Source organism: Ictalurus furcatus, chromosome 17, assembly GCF_023375685.1.
Source record: "Ictalurus furcatus strain D&B chromosome 17, Billie_1.0, whole genome shotgun sequence".
In the NCBI taxonomy this organism is placed as follows: Eukaryota; Metazoa; Chordata; class Actinopteri; order Siluriformes; family Ictaluridae; genus Ictalurus; species Ictalurus furcatus.
Window position 1 is genome coordinate 16,522,872 of NC_071271.1, and position 24,922 is coordinate 16,547,793.

General features: G+C 44.0%; 1 protein-coding gene across 1 annotated transcript in view; it reads right to left on the reverse strand.

Moving 5' to 3' along the window:
- gbe1b (glucan (1,4-alpha-), branching enzyme 1b) overlaps window positions 1-24,922 on the reverse strand; it is a 134,664-nt gene that overhangs the window by 96,324 nt on the left and 13,418 nt on the right. The window contains exons 2-7 of the mRNA XM_053646610.1: window positions 22,959-23,128; window positions 21,149-21,264; window positions 18,217-18,342; window positions 11,212-11,347; window positions 8,724-8,814; window positions 4,802-5,011 (exon numbers count right to left, since the gene is read on the reverse strand). Of these exons, the coding sequence (XP_053502585.1) occupies window positions 4,802-5,011; window positions 8,724-8,814; window positions 11,212-11,347; window positions 18,217-18,342; window positions 21,149-21,264; window positions 22,959-23,128 (849 nt within the window). The remainder of the gene's footprint in view (window positions 1-4,801; window positions 5,012-8,723; window positions 8,815-11,211; window positions 11,348-18,216; window positions 18,343-21,148; window positions 21,265-22,958; window positions 23,129-24,922) is intronic.

The following is a 24,922-nucleotide window of genomic DNA, read 5'->3' on the forward strand; positions in this document are numbered from 1 at the left end:
AAAAACCAGCAACCATTAAATTAAGCAACAATATACAAAACTGTCACCTAGTAGTTGTGAATCCAATTATTCAATTATACACACACTCACACTCACTCTCTCTCTCTCTCTCTCTCTCTCTCACACACACACACACACACACACACACACACACACACACACACACACCTCTTAACACTTGAAGATGCATTCAGGTTTTGTTTTGAAACCCATCTTAATTAAGCATGGGATCCGAGCTGACAGCAAAACAACTTTTATGAGTTGATCACCTCAGTCTTATGGGACAAGAAGTGGAAATGAGACGAGTACAACAAAAAAAAACTAATTTCTTAGTATGCTGAGTGGTAGAAGTCTAGACAAATTTATGATTTAAAAAACTGCCAATTAAAAAGGAAACTATAACTAAATTTGCAAGGCCTGGACTGTTCACGCTCGTCTAACGTACATCACTGATCAGTTTAAGTGCAGCTGCTCAAAATCAAGATTTGGGTTTTTTTTTTAGTTGTTGTTGTATATGTTGTAAATCAGTGATCTGGAGACCCCCAGGGATATGTGAAACATAGTCAAGGAGTCCGTGATTTTATAATTTTGCTATAGTGCTGGAAATCACAACCCTGCATTATCACAGCTATTATACAGTCCTATCTGAAACTATAGCAAGGCCAATTCATCTGTTTGTGTTATACACCGAAAGACATTTGGGTTTGATATCAAAAGATGGATATGAAACGAAAGGTTAGGATTTCAGCTTTTATTTCCTGGTGCTTAGATCTGGTGTTAAACAGCATAAAACATAGAACATTTTGTATCAGAACACCTCATTTTTAGGCAAGCAAAAGTATAGTAACATAAGTATTGAAGTAAATTAAAGTAAGTAACACTTAATATTTGGTTGCATATCCCTTGCTTGCAATAACACTGCATCAAGCCTGACACTCACTGACATCACAAAATTGTTGGTTTGTTCTTTTTTGATGCTTTTACAGGCTTTTACTGCAGACTTTTTCAGTTCTTTGTGTGTGCGGCGGGGGGTGGGGGGTGGGGGGGTATTAGTGGCTAAAGATTAATGAGCCTGTTCCAGAAGCAGCCATGCAGCCCCAAACCATGACACTACCTCCACCATGTTTCACAGCTGAGCTTGTATGTTTTGGATCATGAGCAGATCGATTCTTTCTCCACACTTTGGCCTTTCCATCACTTTGGTAGAGGTTCATTTTGGTTCCAGAACTTTTGTGGCTCATCTCTGTATTTCTTTGCAAATTCCAATCTGGCTTTCTGTTCTTACTGCTCATGAGTGGTTTGCATCTTGTGGTATGGCCTCTATATTTCTGCTCTTGAAGTCTTCTTCGAATGGTGGATTATGATACCTTCACCCCTGCCCCGTGGAGGTTGTTGGTGAGATCACTGACTGTTGTTTTCAGTTTTTTCTTCACAGCTCTCACAATGGTTCCATCATCGGCTGTTCTTGTTTTTCCTGGCCCAACAAATTCAGTGTCTGTTATTCAGTACACCAGTGGTGTTTTTCTTTTCAGGACATTACAAATTGTTGTATTGGCTATGCCCAATGTTTCTGCAACAGCTCAGATTGATTTTCTCTCTTTTCTCAACTTCAAACAAACCTGCTTTTCTCCCATAGACAGCTCTCTGATCTTCATGTTGGCTTTTTAATTTTTAGCAAGAGATGCAGCCTTCACACATGAAACCGAAGGCTAAAATCAAGAGTAGATCTTATTTATTTATTTATTTTAGCTATTTATTGTTTAAACAAATCAGTCTAACAGTACACATCTGGGTAACAAAAACACTTGTCAGTCACATGTTCCAATATTTTTGCTCACCTACAAATTGGGTGGTTCAAAATGTTCTGTCGTTTAACACATATACATATAAATACCAGAAAATAAAAGATGTAATTCTTAACTCTCTTCTCATATTCGTCTTTTGATTTCAAACCCAAATGTCTACAGTCTATAGCAAGAACAATTGAATTGCCCTTACCATTCCAATAGTTTCAGAAGGGACTATATTTACTGTTTAGTTTTTAGCGTTTGACCGGTTTAATCCAAACCTAAACTCCAAACAGGTCTACAAATAATACTCTATATGGCCAAAAGTTTGTGGACTCCTGACCATCACACCAATATTTGGCCGTGAGCCACAAAGTTGGAAGCACACAATTGTATAGGATGTCTTTGTATGATGTAGAATTACAATGTCCCTTCACTGGAACTAAGAGACCCAAACCCTGTTCCAGCATGACAATGCCCCTTAGCACAAAGCAAGCTCCATGAAGACATGGTTTTCCAAGGCTGGAGTGAAAGAACGCAAGTGCTCTTGTGGCTGAATGAGCACAAATCACCACAGCCACACTCCAAAATCTAGTGGAAATCATTCCTAGAAGTGTGGAGGTTATTATAACAGCTACTTTGGAATGGGATGTTCAAAAAGTACAAAGAGATGGTCAGGTGTTCACACACTTTTGACCAAATAGTGCATCAACTTGGAGCTAATAACAATTTTATTAAAAATGTGTTCGGTTGGTCGAAGGTCCACAAATAAAAAGTTGTATGGCTCCAATAAATAGGCAAAATATCACTGTACACACTGAAGCCTAAGATTTTAATAGTTTAATCATGTTCTGTGGTGGCCCATGGAATTAACTTTGCAGTTAAAGATGCAGAGTATGTACGTAGTATGTACTATATGCTCAATTACTCAATAATTTATATATTTTTATATGCTATGACATTTGGTAATGAAATTCAAATGGTAAAAGAACATTTCAGGCTGAACTCGCCTAAAAGCCAGCAAGATGATATGCAAGATGATCGAAACCTGATTGAAAGCTCTACTTAAAAGGTATAAGCAAACTTTTGAGATACCTCCTAATTTAAAATAGCCAATTATTAACAACACTACCGTTCATGTGGAAATGGACTATAGAATTATGTAATATCAGAGAATTTTAAACTAATGGACTCCAATAACAGAAGAGTACAAGCATCTACGCCGCCAGTGCTGCACTTTTCAGCATCGTCCCGGTGTTCCTTTGTTTCTGTTTTTTAAGAAAAATGACTCTCAAACCAGAAGAAGACTCATATGATTGTGCATAAACAAAACAAATTCTTAAACATTTCAAACAATCTACATGAACATTGCACTGCTTCAGATAAGCAGAAATAAATGTGATCATAAGCAAACAAAAATGCTGATGAGGAGAATTAATTATGCCGGCATAATTCCATACAGCATTATTAATTACACACACACACGACCTGGAAGCACAGCTCATACACGTACAGAGGGCTGTGGGAGTTTAAGAAGTAGAAAAGATGCATGGCTAACTGTGGTTACGTAACTGAACAATGAAAGCGGAAAGGAAAACACAATGCTAGTCTATTATAAAAACACCATCAAACTCCATCACAACCTTTTCCCCATGTAGTGTGCCAAGGGCCTTTAAGCTAATATGAGGATCCATAACATCATTCACAATATAAATAAAAGAGAGTGAACAAAGTGAACAAACAAGCAAGTACTAGACAAAGCAAAAGTTCATACTAAGCTACATTTAGCCATAACATTAAAACTGACAGGTGAAGGAAATAACATTGATTATCTTGTTACAATGGCACCTATCAAGGGGTGAGGATGTTAGACAGTAAGTGAACAATCAGTTCTCGAAGTCGATGTGTTGGAAGCAGGAAAAATGGGCAAGTGTAAGGAACTGAGCGACTGTCACAAAGGTAAAATTGTGATGGCAACTGGGTCAGAACATCTCCAAAGGCAGGTTTTGTCGGGTGTTCCCAGTATGTAGTGGTTAATACATACCAAAAGTGTCCCAAAGAAGGACAAACGGTGAACCAGCTATAGGGTCAAAGGCATCTGACGTTCACTGATGTGCACGGGAAGTGAAGGCTAGCCCGTCTGGTACGATCCCACAGAAGAGCTACTGTAGCACAAACTGCTGAAAAGGTTCATGCTGGCGATGAGCCACAGACCGGTCAGTGTCTACGCTGACCCCTGTCCACCAACAAACGTGCCTACAATGGGCATGTGAGCATCAGACCTGGACCCTGGAGCAATGTAAGAAGGTGGTCTGGTCTGATGAATCACGTTTTACATCATGTGGACAGCCGGGTGCATGTGCATCACTTTCCTGGGGAAGAGATGGCACCAGGATGCTATATGGGAAGAAAGCAAGCCGACGGAGACAGTGTGATGCTCTGGGTAATGTTCTGCTGGGAAACCTTGAGTCTCCTGGCATTCATATGGATGTTACTTTGACACGTGCCACCTACAGACCAAGTACACCCCTTCATAGCAATGGTATTCCCTAATGGCAGTGACATCTTTCAGCGGGATAATGCGCCCTGCCACACTGCAAAAATTGTGCAGGAATAGTTTGAGGAACATGAAAAAGAGGTCAAGGTGTTGACTTGGCCTCCAAATTCCCCAGATCTCAAACTGATCAAATATCTGTGGGATGCGCTGGACAGACAAGTGCGATCCATGAAGGCCCCATAAAATAAAACTATACGTTATCCTCCACAAGTATTGCATTTTTTATTAAATTTTATGAAGGGTGCCATTAATTCTGGAGTTGCATTATGCAAATATACATTGTTTCCCCAGCAACATCTACAAAGTGCTGTTGTGTGTGTGTGTGTGTGTGTGTGTGTGTTTGTGTGTAGGTAAGTATGTACTGTATGTGTCAGTCAATTCAAAACAACCAATATGAGAGCACTATTCACAAAGTGTGTGTTTCTGGACCATAGCCTTCAGTACAAAAACAACCTACCTGGAATAGTTGAACAGTCGGCTGTCCCAGAGAGGATGATCTCCTCGTTCTCCGCTGTGGAAAAAGCATGAATCAGAGCCATCAAAGCGGTTCAGGCCATCCTCTGTGTTCTTGGAGGCGTGGCTATGGACCACATCTAAAAGCACCATGATGCCCATAGAGTGAGCCACATCGATAAGCTCCTTCAGCTCGTCCGGAGTGCCGAATCGACTAGAGGAACAGACAGTTCAGATTAAGACTAGAGTGCTCATCAGGCAAAGCTGTGATAAGACTCTACGGTAATAAGGCAATGTAATAAGTAGCCCACAATAAATAGGGAGTTATTAAATGATGAGCATGGAACTGTAACCATAAATATAAAGCCTCGAGGACAGTAACCATTTCCCTAAAACATTGTGGCTATGCAAAGACACTTGCACGTGTCTACATGTTTGGTACGTAATATATAATATTTGACTCAATTGTGTAAATTATTTCCCATCTCAAACTGTATCCTTAACATTTCGGAACCCAAAACAAATCCACCAGCAATAAAAACCACATCAGGCCGTTTACAATGACAGACTGGAGGTCGCATTTTTTATTCAAGTGTGATGCTCTTTGCAGAGGAAAGTGCAAGATGGAGTGCACTTGACACTTCCTTATGCATCCCACTTGTGTAATTGCTCCTTGAAGGCTTAACCGTCCTTTGGGCTATCATCGCATCGCTCCCCTCCTCCCCCACCACCGGCAAAAAGCCACGCACAGTGACATTGCCCTCGCTTCCCAGCATCCAGCCGGCGCACTTTTTAAATGGCCATGAGAGATCAATCATGGGTGAAATTACTCTGTATATATTACACTCTGGCTTTAAGCTCTCTCCTCTAGCTGAGATGACTGGCGAATTCGTGGGTGTAAATGAAGCATCCCTGCTTGATCTTCCTTTATCTAAGCCGTGCTCCACTCTCTGGGATTAACGCCAAATGTATTTACAGGTAGATTAACGGATCCCGTCAGAGTCTCCCAGGACTGTTTAAGGCACAGTTGTAGGACCTAAGACACAGTTCGTAGGAGAAATATACTCATGATTATCGATAATGAATATGTGAAAAGCATAAAGGAAGTGAAAAATGAAGAGTCTCAATGGAGGAAGAATAGTGAAATTGGAATATGTGTGTTACGGGATGCCATTAGCAGTACATGACAAATTATGCAGAGCTACTCTTGGCAGAAGAAGTGATTTTACACAAAGGCTCTGCTGTTTTAGCACTCCTAGCTCTTGGACAAAGGAGCTAAACAATAGTCTAAATACTCTGGATCTAGAACTTCTGAATTCCAATACTGGCCAGATTTATTGGTAAGCATCCAAAACTGGCATCAGCATATGGCAGCCGAAGCCATGTTCCAACATATTTTTCCACTACAATTAGGTAAAAGTAATCAAATGTAAAGTACTGAATATTGGCAGGGTCTACTGAAATGTAGACTATGTATAGGTAATACTTCCTGCAGTGAGGACAAAAAGAAAGCTTTTAGATGGAAAATGATGAGTGCTGTTAGGTCGATTATCTGGAAAAACTGTGAGGAGAGACTGTCAGTAGTACTGAAAAGCAAAAGGTACATCCTTAGGGCTGAACTATTTTAACCATCAAACATCATGTCCATCTCAGTCCCACATTGTGGCGTGAACATGCAAGTCAGCAGTGGCTTTTTAAATACATTTTATTTGTAAGAGTAGCTTTAATGGGGATTAAGTTTTAATCTTACTCCAGTATTTTTGCATTACATACAGTTTTTCCATGTGGGTTTCCTTGCACCTCCCAAAAGCATGCTGGTAGGTGGAATGGGAACACTAAATTCCACATAAAGTCATGTGAAAAAATAAATACACCCCATGGAGATTGTTGCCTTTTTTGACATATTTGGACAAGCAAACATTTGATCATCTTTGAAACAGTGCCTATTAAGGAAGTTGATATACTTGAACAAATTCAACAGAAATATCAGGTACAATATTTGTCTGTGGAAAAAGTAAGTGCACTCTTGGCCTCAGAAGCTAGTATTGTCAAGAACTTCTTGTAGGTGTTTTGCATAATCGTCCACCAGCCTCTGACAACAGCTTGCTGGAATTTTTGACCACTCTTTTTCTTGGGTTTTCTTGTATATACTGCCCATTTCAAATTCCCTCATAACATTTCAATAGGATTCAAATCCACAAGCTGTCCAGTCCCTGAGGCAGCAAAACAACCCCAAACCACAACATTTCCACCACCGTGCTTAACAGTTGGTATAAGGTGCTTCTCCTGAAAAGCGGTCTTCTGTCTGTGTCAAACATGTCTGCTGTTACTGTGACCAAACAACTCTATCTTTCATTCATCTGTCCAGAGCACATTATTCCAAGAAGCCTGGTCTTTGCCTCTATGCTCATTGACAAACTGTAGTTTTGCAAAGGCTTCTTCCTGGCATGCCTCGCATGCAGGTTAAATTTGTGCAATCTCTCCAACTCTACAACTTTGACTCCAACAGTTGCAAGACTTACTAACAGATCCTGTGATGAAATTTTGGGGTTCTTGTTGAGACTTCTTTTTGCATCAGACAGGCTGAATTTGCTGGGACGGCCAGTCCTGGACACATTGGCAGTCGTTTGAAGTCTGCACCATTTGTAGATGATTTTCCTTACAGTCGAATGATGTATTTCAAATAATTTGGAGATCTTTTTAAATCCCTTGCCAGACTCATAGGCATCCACAACCTTTTTTCTGAAGGCCGTACAGAACTCTTTAGATCTTGGCATGATGACACCTCACACCTCAATAGCAAAGGGAACACCAGACACGAGAGCGGTATAAATAAGACACGTTTCCACCTGCACTTCCTAAGCAGGTTCTGATCACTGGCACCCAATCTTGAATACCTGATTCTAATTTCATGTATTTGAAGGTGTGATAAATGTAGTGGTATACTTACTTTTTCCATGTGACTGATCTGTTTTTTTTGTTGTTGTTGTTGTTAGTTTCAATTGTAAAAATTACTACAAAGTATCAACTTTATTAATAAGCACTGTTTGAAAAAAAGGATTAAATGTTTGCCTGTCCAAATATGTAAAAAAAAAAAAAAAATTATAAAATAATAATAATAATAATAAATTTTCACAGGACTGTAGGTATGAATGAATGTTTCTGTACAGAGTGCCCTGTGCCCAATTCATGGTGTGTCCCTGCCTCATGCCCACTATTTCCAGGATATGCTCCAGATCCACCAAGTCCCTGAACAAGATAAGGTGGTTACTGAAGACGAAAGAATGAATGAATATCAAATGGCATGCATGACATGTAGGGTGTACAGGGCAAGTATGTTATGTAATAATCATGCAATGAATGTTGGTACCCATTATAAATACTTTATTATTTGTGTGAGGTGTGAGGCAAATATCAAATCTAACTGATGACCCTGATCTAGAATTAAATAGCATAGCATGACTCGGTATCCTATGCCGGCAAAGTTCACTGCCTATTTGACAATGGAAGACTTTATATGGATAATAGGGAACAAAATGTAAAGTGAAGCTAAATAGCAACAGCAGCACAATTCTGTGTTACTGTGAAGAAAACATCTGAAACCAATTGTATAATATAATTGCCATGTCTGATTTTAAATCTGCTTGAAAAAAGCTCATCTGAAACCTACACAGTCTTTCAGAAGAGTGCTGCCCTGGTAGAACAGTGTTTCTAGCCAAAGACATTATCAGGGAGAGTCTGTGACGATTGTGCTTGACCAGTTAATGGTCTGCATCATTTTGAGCTCCAAACTTATGTCCTGACTCACTTTGCATGGCATCTGGGCAAGAAACATAACTAAATTCAGCATGAGCATATAGGGGCTACACCATCTTGTAAAAAAAAAAAAAAAGAAAGCAAAAAGCACTGCAATACATAATGTTTACCTGGATGCTGCGAAGAAACTTGTGACTTGGTAACCAAAGCTAGCATAATAGGCGTGTTCCATGATAGCCATCAGCTGAATACAGTTATAACCTGCAAAAAGGAAAATAAAGAGACACAAACATGCTTGAGATAATACAAATAGGACATTTTTTTAAGATTACAATGGATAAAATGGATCAAATTGTAGCAATTTCATTACATTACAAACGGTACAAATGTTAATGTGAAGGTTAGTGGTTTGCTGTAAAGTAGAATGATAGCAGAACCATTTTTGAGGCACTGGCCATATAGGCGCACTTTTAGTCAGAAAACATCCTCCACTGAATATTCTCAATCCCACGCAGCTCCCTGACAGATAAACTTACTACATCTGGAGACGCAATAGACAGGCTGTGGCCTCTGGGACACAGTAAAGGGATGACTTATGGGGTCATGTAGAGCCCTCTTGGCCTGGTTTAGTACAGAAACATGAATACAGTCTCTAGTCACATTGCTTTCTCACTGACAGGTCTTTGAAACTGTATGGTAAAAGACTCAGGAGGCAGAATCGAAGAGTCTCGTACGGTTGTTTTTCAGAGCAGAGTGCTTTATTTATTTATTTATTTTTACTTAGTTTCTTTGTGCTGCTTCAGAAAAGTTTCTTTTTTTTTTTTTGAAATGATGACAGCGCTGCAGCCTCTGAGGAAGCCTCACTTGGCTCACAGATATACATATGCAGGCACTCCCTCATTCTTCGTCTCATTCTCTCTCTTAAACACGTTTCTATGCTTCTGGGAAGCGCAGGCATCTTTTATAGCTTTCTGAGACAAGCAAAACGTTAACTCTGGAGACCCACTAGTACAGTATTCACAGCCAGCAGGTGAAATCAGTTCTCAACTGAAATAATTAATACAGACTAAATATTCAACAAGCAAAGACAGAAACTGGTCATTATTTTAGTACATTTTTTTTAAATATATATTCCTGTATGGTCTGGTTTTAAAATGCAGCGAGACAGAACACAGACTTGGAAGTGGCTCAAAAATGCACTCGTTCACATAGAAACAACTTCACCACCCCTTGCTACAGACATAACACAATTAAAGGGGTCATATTATGCTTTTTAAACATTTTTTTTTTAAAAAAGTTCATTTTGTTTTTGTAAAATATCAATGAGAATATACTTTTCTCCTATGAATTCATAGGGGTGCCAATAATTGTGGCACACATTTAATAAAGTTTTTTTTAATTTATTAATTTTTTTATTATAAACCCATGTTGTAGTTGCACTTGTTTGATATCCATGAGAGCAGAGTATTTACCAAGGGTGCCAATATTCGTGGTGGACACAATAGCATTATTACAATGAGTAATATTTGATTTTTGACTACCTCACCACACACCCAGACAGGGAAATATAATAACCAATAACATTACAGATTGAGAACATGTTTGACCTTGCCCTTTCCCCACCACTAACTATCATGAAAAGAAACAAGCCTGATTCATAAGGCTGTGTCACATTACAGAAGACTTGCTAGGGCCGCCAGTGTCATGTACGACATTGTGGCTGCTGGTGGCATTTACTTGCTATTTGATACTTGCCATCTTGCATATGGGATTCCATCGTGGCAAACTTGGTGACTGGCAAACTTGAAATGAATTTGCAGATCATTATTTTCTTACAAAAGCAGGCAAAACCAGGGAGAAAAAGTTTTCAATTTATGCACCACAGTCATCACGCTGGTTCTAACTAGCTTTAAGAGGCAATGCTGTCTTTTTCTGGCTAAATAAATTATAGATAAATAGATCAGGCACAGTACATCAGGCCTTACAGTACATTTAAGGACATGTGGATACCCTGGAACACTGCATGCAAACTGAAAACAAAGCCAGGAACCATTAAAAAAAAAAAAAAAAAAAAAAACAATCTGCAACTAAAATGATAAAAAAAAAAAGTCACTTTATCTGTTCAATCACAAGAGCACCATCTGAAAACCCACATACACAAACAAATCTACACACAACAAGCATAACTGTACATAAGAGACGCTAATGACCACTTTACATGCCAGCAGGAGCCTACAAGTGCCTTTTTGACCCGCAGAAGGGCCTGGAGAAGAGGCTCATAGAGTCCTGAGTGAAGAGTCGGTCCAGCATTATAATGCATAGAACAGTGGCTCATCCTCCGCATGTCAGGGTTGTTGGGTTAAGCACCGCTGCCACTCAGGACCTGTGTGATCAAGGAGGGACCTGGACAAATAGAAAATAACCTCCCTGGCATACAGAAAAACGAGCATAGAAAGCCAGACTTAACTTTCTCTGGAGGAGGCACAGAGTTGACCGAGAATACTGAACGATAATTCAAAACACACAGAGGAAACAGCAGCTGCTCTAATATCATTAGCAGGAAGTTCTAATGAGGCCTGGACACTGAGCTTGTTAGTGTGATGTAAGGTTATTCAATGCACAGATTTAGTGGTCAGAGTTTACAAGGAAACGTCTTACCGAGGTCTTTTATTCGAGGCAGCACGTTGTGTGTGAAGTTGCTGTAAGATGCCACTTTGCCCTCGGGGGATGCGATGCCAACGTGTGACTCATAAATCCGTAAACTGCGGGGCTTCCGTGGCCGAGGATGTTTATGCTAAAGCACAGGATAAAGGGTGAAATGTTCCATGTTTGGCTCAGTTTCCCAATAAATACAGCATGTGCAAAACTAAGAATCTCGGACTAGGTTCAGTAAACATCAAATTGACCTTAAAAATGCATGTGGTCTGGAAAAAACTATCATCAGATGTTCCTGCGTCTAAAATCTGTTAAAGAACCAAAACATTGTGAAAATCAGCTTTCGACCAAAACTGGGCTATAACATATGCGGACACGTCTACTTGAAGAAACTGTAAATACATTTCCCTAAAACAGTGTAGACATGCAAAAACGTCTATAGGTTATTAACAATTTATAAAAGTGGGTATAAATATAGATCGTTTTAATGGGCATATACGTTGTTTTATATTTTATATTCATCGCATGTTAAATTGATTTAAATCAGTGTGTTGGCGTTTTACACTGGAGTCGGAATGTAATCTTTAAGCAGTTTTCTCCCTTTTCACTTTGAGGATAAGCAGACTTCAGCATGCTAGACCTTTACTTATGGTTTAGACAGATGTAAAAGAGAAACATTTCAGTTCAGGAAAGCTGAATATATATATTATATATGCCAATATCAAATTTGACAACTTCAAGGCTTTTCCCCCCACACATACTCACATACAAATATCACTGATTTAGTACAGATAAAATGGACCGATGTGGATCAACATTTTATATAATAAGCAACACAAACATAGGACCTTTTATCTAAACACGGTCATATAAGCTCAGTAAAAAATTGTGATTGCACGACCAGGGTGACATTTAGTCCTTGTAACCTTAAAAATCAGACTTGATTATATATATTGTTGCGACGGGCAGAGAGCCGGCGCACACAAGAAGGAAATCGCTCCTTCTCCAACTGCCGCACCGGCACGACGTGGGCAGCTTCGTGCCGAACATTCCGCCAGCCGGAAGGACCGCCGCGGCGGGGCGGGACTGACGCGACACTGGCCAGCGATTGGCGGACCCAACGGAGAAATTCCACCACTCAGGCGATGGCGGAGGAGGATAAAAGGGCGCGCTTCCGGCCGTACGGGAGAAGAGAATACCGTAGCGACAAGACGGACTCCGTGCGTGTTTTCCAGCGACATAGCGACTCGCAATCACCGAGCACGACGGTAACCTCACGCCCCACGCTAATCTCTCTCTCTCGCTCTCCCTCTCTCTCCATAAAAGGTGCAAGCGCGGACGAGATCGCCGGGTGGTGAGAGTCCCACCTACGGAGGACGCCGGCCCGGGAAAACCCTCGCCCCCGTCTCGGGAATCCCGCCTCCGCCACGAGTATGCTACACCGGCAGTCACGCCTCCACAAGCCCCGCACTCATCCCCTCACAACCCACTCACTTCACCCTTGCACCAATAAACCACCATTTGTGAACGTTCTTCTGCCTCCTGTGGGTCTGTACGCCGCCCTTCCCCGGGCTAATTCCTCACACTGGTGGAGGATGCGGGCATAGTACAGACTCGCCTACCACAAACAAAACAAAAAAAAAAAACGAGAGAAAGAAAAAAAAGGAAAAAGAAAAAAAAAAGGAAAAAACCCCCCCCACAAAATGGACCACACCCTGCGACACCTGCTGGAGACAAGCCTCCAGCAGCACGCTGTGACGCAGCAGCTCGCCGAGAGCCTTCAGGTCGCCACACAGACACTGATCGCCATGAGGACTGAGACCCCCGCCGCCTCCGTGCCTCTCCCCGACGCAAGCAGCGAGACCCGCCGCCTGCTACCCCCCCTCGGCCCCGAAGAGGACCTCGAGGCGTACTTCGAAGTCTTCGAGAGTATCGCCCGCCGGGAGGGGTGGGACCGTGACGACTGGCCACGCGCCCTTGGTCCACTGCTCACGGGAGAGGCCCGAACAGCCTACTATGCCCTCGAGCCGGAGGAGGCCGCGGACTACCTGGCGATGAAGGAGGGAGTCCTGGCATGGTGTGGCCGAACCCCTGGCCAGGCTGCTACTGAATTCCATCGCTGGGTTTATCGACCAGGGGCCCGACCACGTTGCCAGATGAACGCCCTCATCCGGACCACCAAACAATGACTCCGGCCGGATCGGCATACCGCCTCGGAGGTGGCGGAGAAAGTGGCGGTCGACCGTTTCCTGAGGGCGCTACCCCGGGCAGAGAGACAGGCCGTGGGGGCACACGCCACAACTACGCACCAGGAACTCCTAACTGTCCTGGAGCGAACCTTGGCCGCCCTGGAGCTCGACCCTGGGGAGCAGCAGCACCTTGATCGGCCCCTCGGTGCCCCGGGCCCCCGGTCCGACCGCCAGATCCGGCCCCGCACCTGGAGGAACCCCCAGAGGGCGCCCACTTGTGAACACCCCCGAGACGAGCCCATGCCTAGAGAGCCGGAGAGGGAAGCCGCCCGGCTGCTTACAAAACCATGGCTGGCAGGCTGCGCCCTCCATCAGCAGCAACCGCCGGAGGCGCCCTCCTTGACGGTGTGGGTCGAAGGGAGACTGGTAACCGCCCTGCTGGACACCGGGAGCACGGTGACCCTCGCCCGGCCCTCCATCCTGCCTGAGGAGTGCCGCCCAAGGGGGACGCTCACCGTGACCTGCGTCCATGGGGACCCCCGGGAAGTCCCCTCAGCCGAGGTCCAGATCCGGGGCGAAGCCGGCACCTGGCCCCTCCAGGTCGGAATCATCCCCGAACTCCCCGTGCCCCTCCTCCTGGGACGAGACTGGCCAGGATTCCTGGTGGCACCGAGAGCCGAGCCCCGGAGATTGCGGCGACGTACGAAGGGGACCCTGGCCCGGCTGGCCTACCTGGCCCAGGACGACGGAGAGGCCACCACAGAAGGTAAGACCCCCCAAACTACTAACCCTCTGTCGTCTGTCTTTCCCCAGGTGAACCGAGAGGGGAAGTTCGGCCGGGAGCAGAAGGAGGACGACCGGCTGAAGCACTGCTGGGCTCAGGTACGGGTGATAGAGGGGGTCGACCAGAGTCCAGACCTGAGGCTCCCCACATCGTACTTCCTCGTCCGAGGGGGGCTCCTCTACCAACGGGCCTGCCGCCGCGGGGAGCAGGTGGACCTACTGGTGGTGCCCCGACCCAAGACGGCCGTCTTATTGCACCTAGCCCACACCCATCCACTTGGCGGCCACCTGGGGGCCCGAAATACCCTGGAGAAGCTGCGGGACCGCTTCGTGTGGCCCGGGATGGACACGGAGGTCCGGGCCTTTTGCCAACAGTGCCCGCAGTACCAGCGCACGGCCCCGCGGAGGCCCCCGCCGGCACCCCTGATCCCCCTGCCCATTATCGGCGTCCCGTTTGAGCGAGTGGGCATGGATCTCGTGGGGCCCCTACCCAAGTCTGCCCGGGGCCATGAATACATCCTGGTCCTCGTCGACTACGCCACGCGGTACCCCGAGGCGGTGCCGCTCCGCAAGGCCACCTTGCAAAACATCGCCAGGGAGCTGGTACTCCTCTTCAGTCGAGTGGGGATCCCCAAGGATGTTCTGACCGACCAAGGTACGCCTTTTGTCTCGAAGTTAATGGCGGATTTGTGTCGTCTGTTGCAGGTGAAGCACCTCCGGACGTCGGTCTACCACCCCCAAACCGACGGGCTGGTCGAGAGGTTCAATCAGACCCTCAAGCGGATGCTGCGCCGGGTGGTGGACGAGGAGGGGAGGAACTGGGACCTCCTCCTCCCCTACGTACTTTTCGCCGTTCGGGAGTGCCCCCAGGCGTCCACGGGCTTCACGCCCTTCGAGCTCCTGTTCGGGCGGTGCCCGCGGGGATTGTTGGACGTGGCCCGCGAAGCCTGGGAGGAGCAACCATCCCCCTTCCGCTCCGTCGTCGAGTACGTGCAGGACATGCAAGCAAGGATTGACAGGGTGGGCCCCATCGTCCGGGAGCACAGGCACGCGGCGCAGGAGGAGCAGAAGAAGGTATACAACCGCCCCGCACAGCCCCGGGAATTCCAGCCGGGGGACCGGGTCCTCCTGTTAGTGCCCAGCAGCGCCTGCAAGTTCCTCGCCCGGTGGCAAGGTCCATATACCGTCCTCGAGCGCCGGGGCCCGGTCAACTACCGCCTGCAGCAGCCCGGTAAGCGGGCGGACGAGAAGCTATACCATGTAAACCTGCTGAAAAAGTGGGTGGAACCAGCCCCGGTGGTGTCGGCGTTCGCAGCTCAGGACTCGGACCGGGGCAAGGGTACCTTGGTCGGCTTAGGGGAGGACCTCACCCCCGCCCAAAGACAGGAGCTTACCGAGCTGATCGACCAGTTCGCAGATGTGTTTTCGGCTACCCCGGGGATGACCCAGCTGGTCCAGCATGAAATCAAGACTCCTCCCGGTGTAGTGGTGAGACAAAGGCCCTACCGTGTCCCCGAGGCCCGGCGCCAGGCCATCGAGGAGGAAGTCAGTCGCATGCTGCGGGACCACGTCATCGAGGAGTCCAGCAGCCCCTGGTCCAGCCCCATCGTCGTCGTGCCGAAGCCGGATGGGAGCATGAGGCTATGCAACGACTTCCGGAGGCTGAACCAGGTGTCAGAGTTCGACAGCTACCCCCTCCCCAGAGTGGACGACCTGGTCAAGAGGCTGGGGAGAGCCCGATTCATATCGACCCTGGACCTCACCAAAGGCTACTGGCAAGTGGCGCTCGCACCGGAGGCAAGGCCCAAGACGGCCTTTAGCACGGCCACCGGCCACTGGCAGTATCGGGTTCTCCCCTTTGGGCTGCACGGGGCGCCCGCCACGTTCCTGCAGCTAATGGACATCCTCCTGCGGCCCCACCGGCAGTTTGCAGCGGCCTACCTGGACGACGTGGTCATCCACTCCTCCACCTGGGCCGACCACCTGTTCCACCTCAGGGAGGTCCTGAAAGCACTCCGGGGGGCTGGCCTGACCGCCAACCCAAAGAAGTGCCACCTAGGGCTGACAGATGCCCAGTACCTGGGATACCGCATCGGATGGGGAATGCTGAAGCCCCAGCTAAAGAAGATCGAGGCTGTGAAGGGCTACCCGCGTCCGATATCGAAAAAGCAGGTACGTGCCTTCTTGGGATTGGCGGGCTACTACCGCAGGTTCGTGCCTAATTTTTCTGCTGTAGCCTCTCCCCTCTCAGACCTTACAAAGAAGGGCCAGCCAGACCAGGTCAGGTGGACAGCCGACGCAGAAAGGGCCTTCCAGGCCCTAAAAGGGGCCCTCACCAGCGCGCCGGTACTCCGCAACCCGGACTTTGACCTCCCGTTCACCGTACATACTGATGCATCCAAGACCGGGCTGGGCGCCGTCCTCTCCCAGACCTTCGACGGGGAAGAATACCCGGTCCTCTACATCAGCCGGAAGCTGTCCCCAGCCGAGAGGAAGTATGCGGCGGTCAAGCGGGAGGCACTGGCGATAAAATGGGCCATCGAGGAGCTGAGATACTACCTGGCAGGCTGGCACTTCTTCGTCATAACGGACCACGCCCCCCTGCAGTGGATGGCCAAGGCGAAGGACACCAACGCCCGGGTAACCCGCTGGTTCCTCGCCTTACAAGACTTCTCCTTTCAGGTTAAGCACCGGGCGGGGGCCCAGCATGGTAACGCGGATGGGCTCTCACGACGAGACACCCACTGGGCCCACCACCGAGCGGCAGTAGGCTCGGAGCTGAGGGGGGGGGTACTGTCGCGACGGGCAGAGAGCCAGCGCACACAAGAAGGAAATCGCTCCTTCACCAACTGCCGCACCGGCACGACGTGGGCAGCTTCGTGCCGAACATTCCGCCAGCCGGAAGGACCGCCGCGGCGGGGCGGGACTGATGCGACACCGGCCAGCGATTGGCGGACCCAACGGAGAAATTCCACCACTCAGGCGACGGCGGAGGAGGATAAAAGGGCGCGCTTCTGGCCATACGGGAGAAGAGAATACCGTAGCGACAAGACGGACTCCGTGCGTGTTTTCCAGCGACATAGCGACTCGCAATCACCAAGCACGACGGTAACCTCACGCCCCATGCTAATCTCTCTCCCTCTCTCTCCCTCTCTCTCCACAAAGGTGCAAGCGCGGACGAGCTCGCCGGGTGGTGAGAGTCCCACCTACGGAGGACGCCGGCCCGGGAAAACCCTCGCCCCCGTCTCGGGAATCCCGCCTCCGCCACGAGTAGGCTACACCGGCAGTCACGCCTCCACAAGCCCCGCACTCATCCCCTCACAACCCACTCACTTCACCCTTGCCCCAATAAACCACCGTTTGTGAACGTTCTTCTGCCTCCTGTGGGTCTGTATGCCGCCCTTCCCCGGGCTAATTCCTCACAATATATATATTTTTTTCCAACAATGAATCTAAGAAAACATGCATTTAATCATTCACAAAAATGCATTAATCCATCTTAGACCCATCTCAGGTTCATTTATTGAAAGGTTCCTTTGCTGAAAATTAGTGAATGAGTAACAGGGTTGAAAGGTACAAGGTTCATTTTTTTTAAGCATACAATTAGTAAATACACAAAATGTGAATAACTAGCATCCATACCAATGGCTTGAGGGTATTAAGAACACTTTAATGATCTATCCAAATTAATCATATACTTTCAGTAGATCTATAATGGATGAGTCATGTGCTGGGACACAAAAAAAAAAAACAACAACAAGAACAACAACAACCACCACCTGTTTTCTAAGAGCTGTAGATAGGTTTAATTAATGTAGCTGTGAAGGACATTTTACATTTGTTCAAATGTCTTTCACATTTACTTTAAATAAATATTTGTAAATGTATTCTCAGTGGGACCCTAGCTGACGGATCAACCTCATACATCATGCAATTGCAATTTTAATGTCTTTTAATGTCAATTTTAAAGTCTTTTCACCAAAACCAAGAAAAAATGTAAAAATCAACCTTGTTTTAATACACTGTAAGCACTTACCACATAAGGATGAGGAGGATCCCAGTACACCCAGTCGTACACAACCAACAAGTCAGGTTTGGTAACATACGTCGCCCAAGGTGAAATGCGGTACAGTCGCTCTCCTTCTTTCGTGTGAAGCACCACCTAGAGAGCGTGACAAATGATGAGAAGTTACGCCAAGTGCAATCACAAATGCCGCAGCAGGTAAAAGACTCTCGATACAACAGCTGGATGCATGGATGTTTTGGTCTGGGAGTTCAAGAGTGTGGAAGAGTCTCTTCTGTTTAGTTTGTTTGAAAAGTACAAGTGCAGTATACTGCCCAAGTCATGATTAACTCATGACAATTCTACAGATTATATATTTTCAAAAATAAATTAAATTCACAAAGTAAACCATCAAATAATGCGTTAATAATGTGTTTTCAATATAGTACAGGGTGAATTGAATTATCAAATGACTCTTTTTTTTTTTTTTGTATTTTCCATACTGTCCCAACTTTTTCAGAATTGGGGTTGCATTATACCATCCCATCAGGGCAAAAATGATTCCTCACAGAATAAACTCAATCAGTCAGAAGCTCTTTGTATTGATATAAAAAGGGAAAGCGAACCCAAACAATTTTACCCAATTTTTTTTTCCTCAGGTGAAAATACAGGATGCACATACAGATCTCAGTGGCTAAATAACTCAGTTGTATACTTCCCCAGCACCTCATTATTTCCTTGACATTTTATCCACTTTCTATTTCCAAGCCTGAAAAACAAGTGTATAAATTTACATGTTTCCCAGGATGCATAGGAACACGTTTTCACATCTTGGCAGGGCATACAGTATACTGTATGTCTAGAAGGAAAGAAGGAATGTATGTGAGTATATATGTGTGTGTTATAATTCAGTACGGTGACACACTGACCTTTCAATGTGACTAAATATGATTAATTCTATACAGAAAAAATTTTGGTCTAATGCTTCTTCTGATCAGAGTCGTTTAAAGAAACATTTACTGAAAGTGTTGAAATCTTGCGATTTCCTTTGTGCAATCTGACCCACGCCTGGGAAGCTGTTTGGCAATGCGAGGAAGACAAAGCATTTTGTCAGGGAAAGATAAGAGTCATTTGATCCTTGGCGCATCATTTGCAGAAAGTTATTTATAACCAGACTAAATTTATTCATCTCTGGAGGGGAGGATGTGATCAAATGTCCCGCATTTGAGTAAAAACACCAGTGCAACTTGAAAGTTCATTTTAAATCTAAAAATAATGTGCAATATAGGAGACAACACATACGTACATACATATATACACTAATATATATATATATATATATATATATATATATATATATATATATATATATATATATATATATATATATATATATATACGCACACACATATACACACATACATACATACATACATACATACATACACACACACACACACACACACACACACACACACACACAGGGAGAGAGAGTGAGGGAGAGAGAGAAAGGTGTTAATTGTTAGTCATTATTTGAGCCTCAGTGTTGATCACACTCTCTAAACAGAAAAAAAGCCGAGGGTATTTGTTTGGCTGTGCAGTCTGCAATCTAATCTAACATATGTAAAGTCTTCGCTCTTCTCTTCTCTTCCTGTGGAGATGCAGTGTCACGGCACAGTCAGCATGGTACCACAGATCGATGCTGGAGCATTTCTCCCAGCATGAACACACCCCAAGGCGCTGTCTTTTTCTCTCTTGCTCTATGAGGATGGTTCATTTGACGCCGCCTTCTCTCAACTACCACGGAGAGGTAATGACTAGCCCATTGGCCCCTGCAGGTGACCCGCAGAGCAGCATCCCACCGCGCCTCGGTCATTAGCAGCATCTCTCTGGAGAACACGCCAAGTACTCACTCACCAATTGTACTTTTCACAATTACAGCCAAACCACTGGTTGAATCAAGGAACACAGCGCAAGATGGCATGACAGACAGAATAACAATGAGTGAGCGTGAATGACATGTACTCACAAACATAAAACAAATGTAAAAGGGTGTAAACACAAATCTTGCTGCTGTATAAAATCCAAATATAAGCAATTTGGTCATATGCTGTATAAAGTGTTTGTTGTAGGTCAATGGTAGCTCCATGATTAAGACAGTGGACTCCTGATCATGAGTTCAAATCCCAGCACTACCAATCTGTCACTGCTGGGCCCTTGAGCGAGACCCTTAACCCTCAACCCTTGTGTGTGTGTGTGTGTGTGTGTGTATGTATATATATATAAAAAAAAAATAACTGTAATGCCCTGGATATGGGCGTCTGCCAAATCCTATAAATGTAAATGTAATAAATGTAGCATGCTAAAATAACCGGAAGTCACCGACCTTCTATCTGAGGCCTGAAAAAAATCTTTGTAGCATTTTAGAATCTAAATTACAATGTAAAACAATACTAATTGCATAAAGTTTCCCCATTAAGATCCAGGAACCTGGAAAAGACTGGGACTGGGCCTGGGCCTATTCTCCTGGAGGTTCCTTCAGCCAAGCCTCAGCCCAACGGCCAACCTGAGGAAGAAGCAAGTGCCAGGGTCTGAATCTGCTTCTTATCGCTTGCTGCCTGACTCTAGCTGACAATTGCAACCCACAAGCCAGAATGCAGGCTCAGACCTGATGAACACCATCCAATCACCTCATGTCTTCCACCATGACTCATCACACTGCAGACTTAATAAAGTCTTTGGTGCTAGTGTCACCTTGATCCCATTGCTAGGCGAAATTCCAAACTGATGCCAGTGCAGAAAAGTAAATAAAGGGGTAACTCACTGCTAATAGTACCTGCTGGTTTTAAAGCGATTCAACTGGACTATTCCAATTACAAGGTTTTAATGTACAGAATCATGGTGAGGTCAATTAAGTGTCCTATTGTAATATAGAAGATATTACCCACAAGACATCAAGTCTTACCTTTAGCTTGGAATTGTGAGCAACAGCTGGTGTTTTGTCCTCCTTAGGTGGTATATGCAGCTCCCATTTCCCAAAGTCCATCTTTTTATATGGGTGAGAAAATTTATCCCAGCCATCTATTTGAATCAAAGGAAGAAAAAAAAGTAACAAATTAAACAAATAAAATCAAAACATTGTGGATTAATCAAACTGGCCATCCAGCCCCTTCCCGGGGGACAAAATTCATTTCAAAGTAAAAATACCTGGCTAATTAGCATGTGTTGGTTTGTCAAAGTGGACTGCTCCATTCCATTATCAAACTACTGTGTAAATTTGTAGAACAAAAATAAAATCAAATAATAAAAATTTGTTCTACATCCTGGTTTATTGCTTTTTTGCATACATAGTGTTGATTCAGCATGAGGATGTGATAAAAAACTGTGAGATTTAATACTGCTTAAGACAAGGGTTTGTTTGTTTTCGGCTCTGGTTGGTCCCTCCAGTCACATTGGCATATTCGGAGTATTTATTAAATGAAATAAATAAATAAATAAACAAATAATTTAAAACAATCTCTAAAGCAGACCAAAATGTAAATGAAAGTTAATCAAATATCTGTGAGGTGAGAGACTGATACCCATGATGGTCACTAATAATGTTTACATGCTGTATAGTTGAGTGTTAAGGTTAGATTGGTTCTGTAGTCTGGCATATTTGGTGTGAAGCAGATGCTATGCTTTGTAGTTCTTAAACAAAGATATTATAAGAACAGTATAATTTGTTTTTGTCAACCAGATCTGGTGTAAACGTTGGTGTGTTTTTCATCACTAAAAAAAAACAAACCCATAAACTCTAAATAGACAGTGACTTTTTTTGTCTTAAGCGCCAAATCAGAAAATATGAATTACAGTGCCCTCCACTAATATTGGATAGATATCACAAAGTATTTACTAAAAGGGTGCCAATAATTGTTGAGGACCTATATTTAAACAAAGAGATATATATATAGTTTTTTTTATAAACCTGTGTTGTGTTTGCAATTGTTTGATATCCATGAGAGCAGAGTATTTCAGAGTATTTTCTATTTTCTAAACAAAATGCTCAAAAGGTTAAACAATAAAGACAATTTTTCACAGCCTTCTTTGCTCATATTTACCAAGGGTGCCAATATTAGTGGAGGGCACTGTCCTTCTGTGTAACAGATTCAAAATTCAGGCATCAGATTTAAAGGAGAAAAGAAAAAGAAACACTGTTCTGAATTAAAAAAAAAAAAAGGTTTAAAAACAAAAGCTCCTCTGTCATTCCAGAATAATATATTTTACATATGATCATTTAAGAGATGACTGAAGTACCTTTTTTCCTCCATCTACGGCAGTACACAAATCCCTTTTATTCTTGTTTTCCAGAATTGCAAATATCCTAATGTTAGATGGGAATTTACTTGGAATGTAGAGAACAGCTCATAGGCTTCATTTTCACAAAGCTATTCAACACATTTTGTGATTTCTAAAGTATTCATTTATATTTCAACGAAATAATCACCTAAACAATATACTAGCCAAGGCTTTTTGGTTGTTTTTGTTTAGTGGCGTTGCACTAGCTTCGTTTCAACTGCTCTAAAAGGAATATAAATGTATATATTTGGGCTGCTATATGAATAGCACGACACAGAAACTGGAAACCAGTGGCAAGGAATAAGGATGTAAACTGAAGATCTTTTAATTGAGGCAGTAACAGTTACTGAATGACACAATCGACTGAATGATTCAGCACTGATAAAAATGCTCATTTACAAACCTTTAGGTAAAATAAATATTCAACGTATACATACTGAAGTCTCCAGTGAGGAACAGAGCCTCAGCAGCTGGAGCCCACTCTTTAAAGACGAGGCTGTTGTCCGGCAGGCGATGTGCTCCGAAGGTCTTATAGCTGCGTGTGAACTGATCAAAGCCTCCTTCAGCCTCCTCCAGGAGCATCAACTGCTTCTGAAATAAACCATATCTGCCAAACGCAGACACAAGGGGAGATACACATTGATAAACAAGAATCGACTAGGACATAACCTCAGCATTCCCACCTTGAACACATGAAGGGCCAAGCAAATATTGTGAAAAATTAACAGGGCTGATGGCCCCCAGGCTTCAAACAGTGAAACACATCAGAGAAAGACTGTACAGATTATAGAATTCAAGGACATAAAGAAAATCTGTTCCAGAGCATGTTGCTTGTTTCTGCAGGGAGCTTACAAAAGTTCAAGCTGAATAATGAATAATCTAACTGGGTACTTTTATAGTACTGTATGAACCATGCCTGTGGCAAACCAATGAAGCAAAGAACGCTTTTTTTTTTCCTTTTACAGCACAGCAGTACAATGTGTACACATTTTTGTGGCTGCATGTGAAAAATGATATATGGATAAAACTATACACAACACTAAACTCTAAGAAACATGTTTCTCTTTTGCATGGATCTCAAGAACTTTAAATTCTGGTTACCCCAGAGTGAAAATGGAGAAAATTGCATTTAAAGACTTCATGCCAACTGCGGCACAGAAGCATCATGGACATTTTGACGGTTACGAACTGGTAAAATCTTGTGTTCGGTCAGATTCAAGAGAATATATGATGTAAAGTTTACATAAAAACATTAAGTTTCCCATAATTTTATTGCTTATACTAAACTTAGTTTCTAATTACAAGATTGAATTATGCAGAGTGAGGACGAACAAGTCACACAGTATTAAAGCAAAGCAATTACATTATGAAATCTCATGAGGGTGTAGGCACTGACAGGGACTATAACTAGGGTATTATGCTAAAACAACTAAAAATATAGAGTAGTAGAATAGTGCAGAGGTAACATGGCTGTTGCAGAATGCCAGTGACCTGCGTTTGATCCTCAGTCAGGGTGAGAACACATAGTTCGATTTTATTCATGATCATGTTCAGATCATGTGGAAAGTTCAGAAACAAACCGTGTTAATGTAACTCAATTCAGTCACACGGAACCAATGTACGCATTTGAATTAAGTCAATTCACCAAGGTTGTATTTTTTTTACTTTACTTTGTGATGAAATCTCATTTAACATTTAAGATTTAGACATCTTTAGGCAGACTGACTGATATATACTGTATGGGTTTCTTTTTTCTGCCTATAATATACTCTGACACACTGACACCCCAGTTTTAAGAAAGCATAAATATATTTTGACAAAAGGACATTTTCATCTTATCTTACTCTTACACACACACACACGTTATAAATCAACCTGGACGTTTGTCTATATTGTCTCAACGCACTGTAAAGAGGATGGTTCGAGTGGCCAAAAAATCTCTAAGGATCACAGCTGGAGAATTGCAGAAGTTAGTTGCGTCTTGGGGTTAGAAAGTCTCCAAAACTACAATCTGAAGCCTCCTACATCACCACAAGTTGTTTGGAAGGGTTTCCAGAAAAAAGCCTCTACTCTCATCCAAAAACAAACTCAAGCATCTTCAGTTTGCCAGACACTACTGGAACTTCAAATGGGATCGGGTTCTATGGTCAGATGAAACCAAAATAGAGCTTTTTGGCAATAAACACCAGAGTTGATTTTGGCACACACAGAGAGGTAGCCATATGGAAAAGTACCTCATGCCCACAGTTAAATATGGTGGTGGCTCTTTAATGTTTTGGGGCTGTTTTTCTGCCAGAGGATCTGGACATTTTGTTAGAATACATGGCATCATGGACTATCAAATATCAACAGACGAAAACCTGACTGCTTCTGCCAGAAAAATGGCCTTAAAATGGGCCGT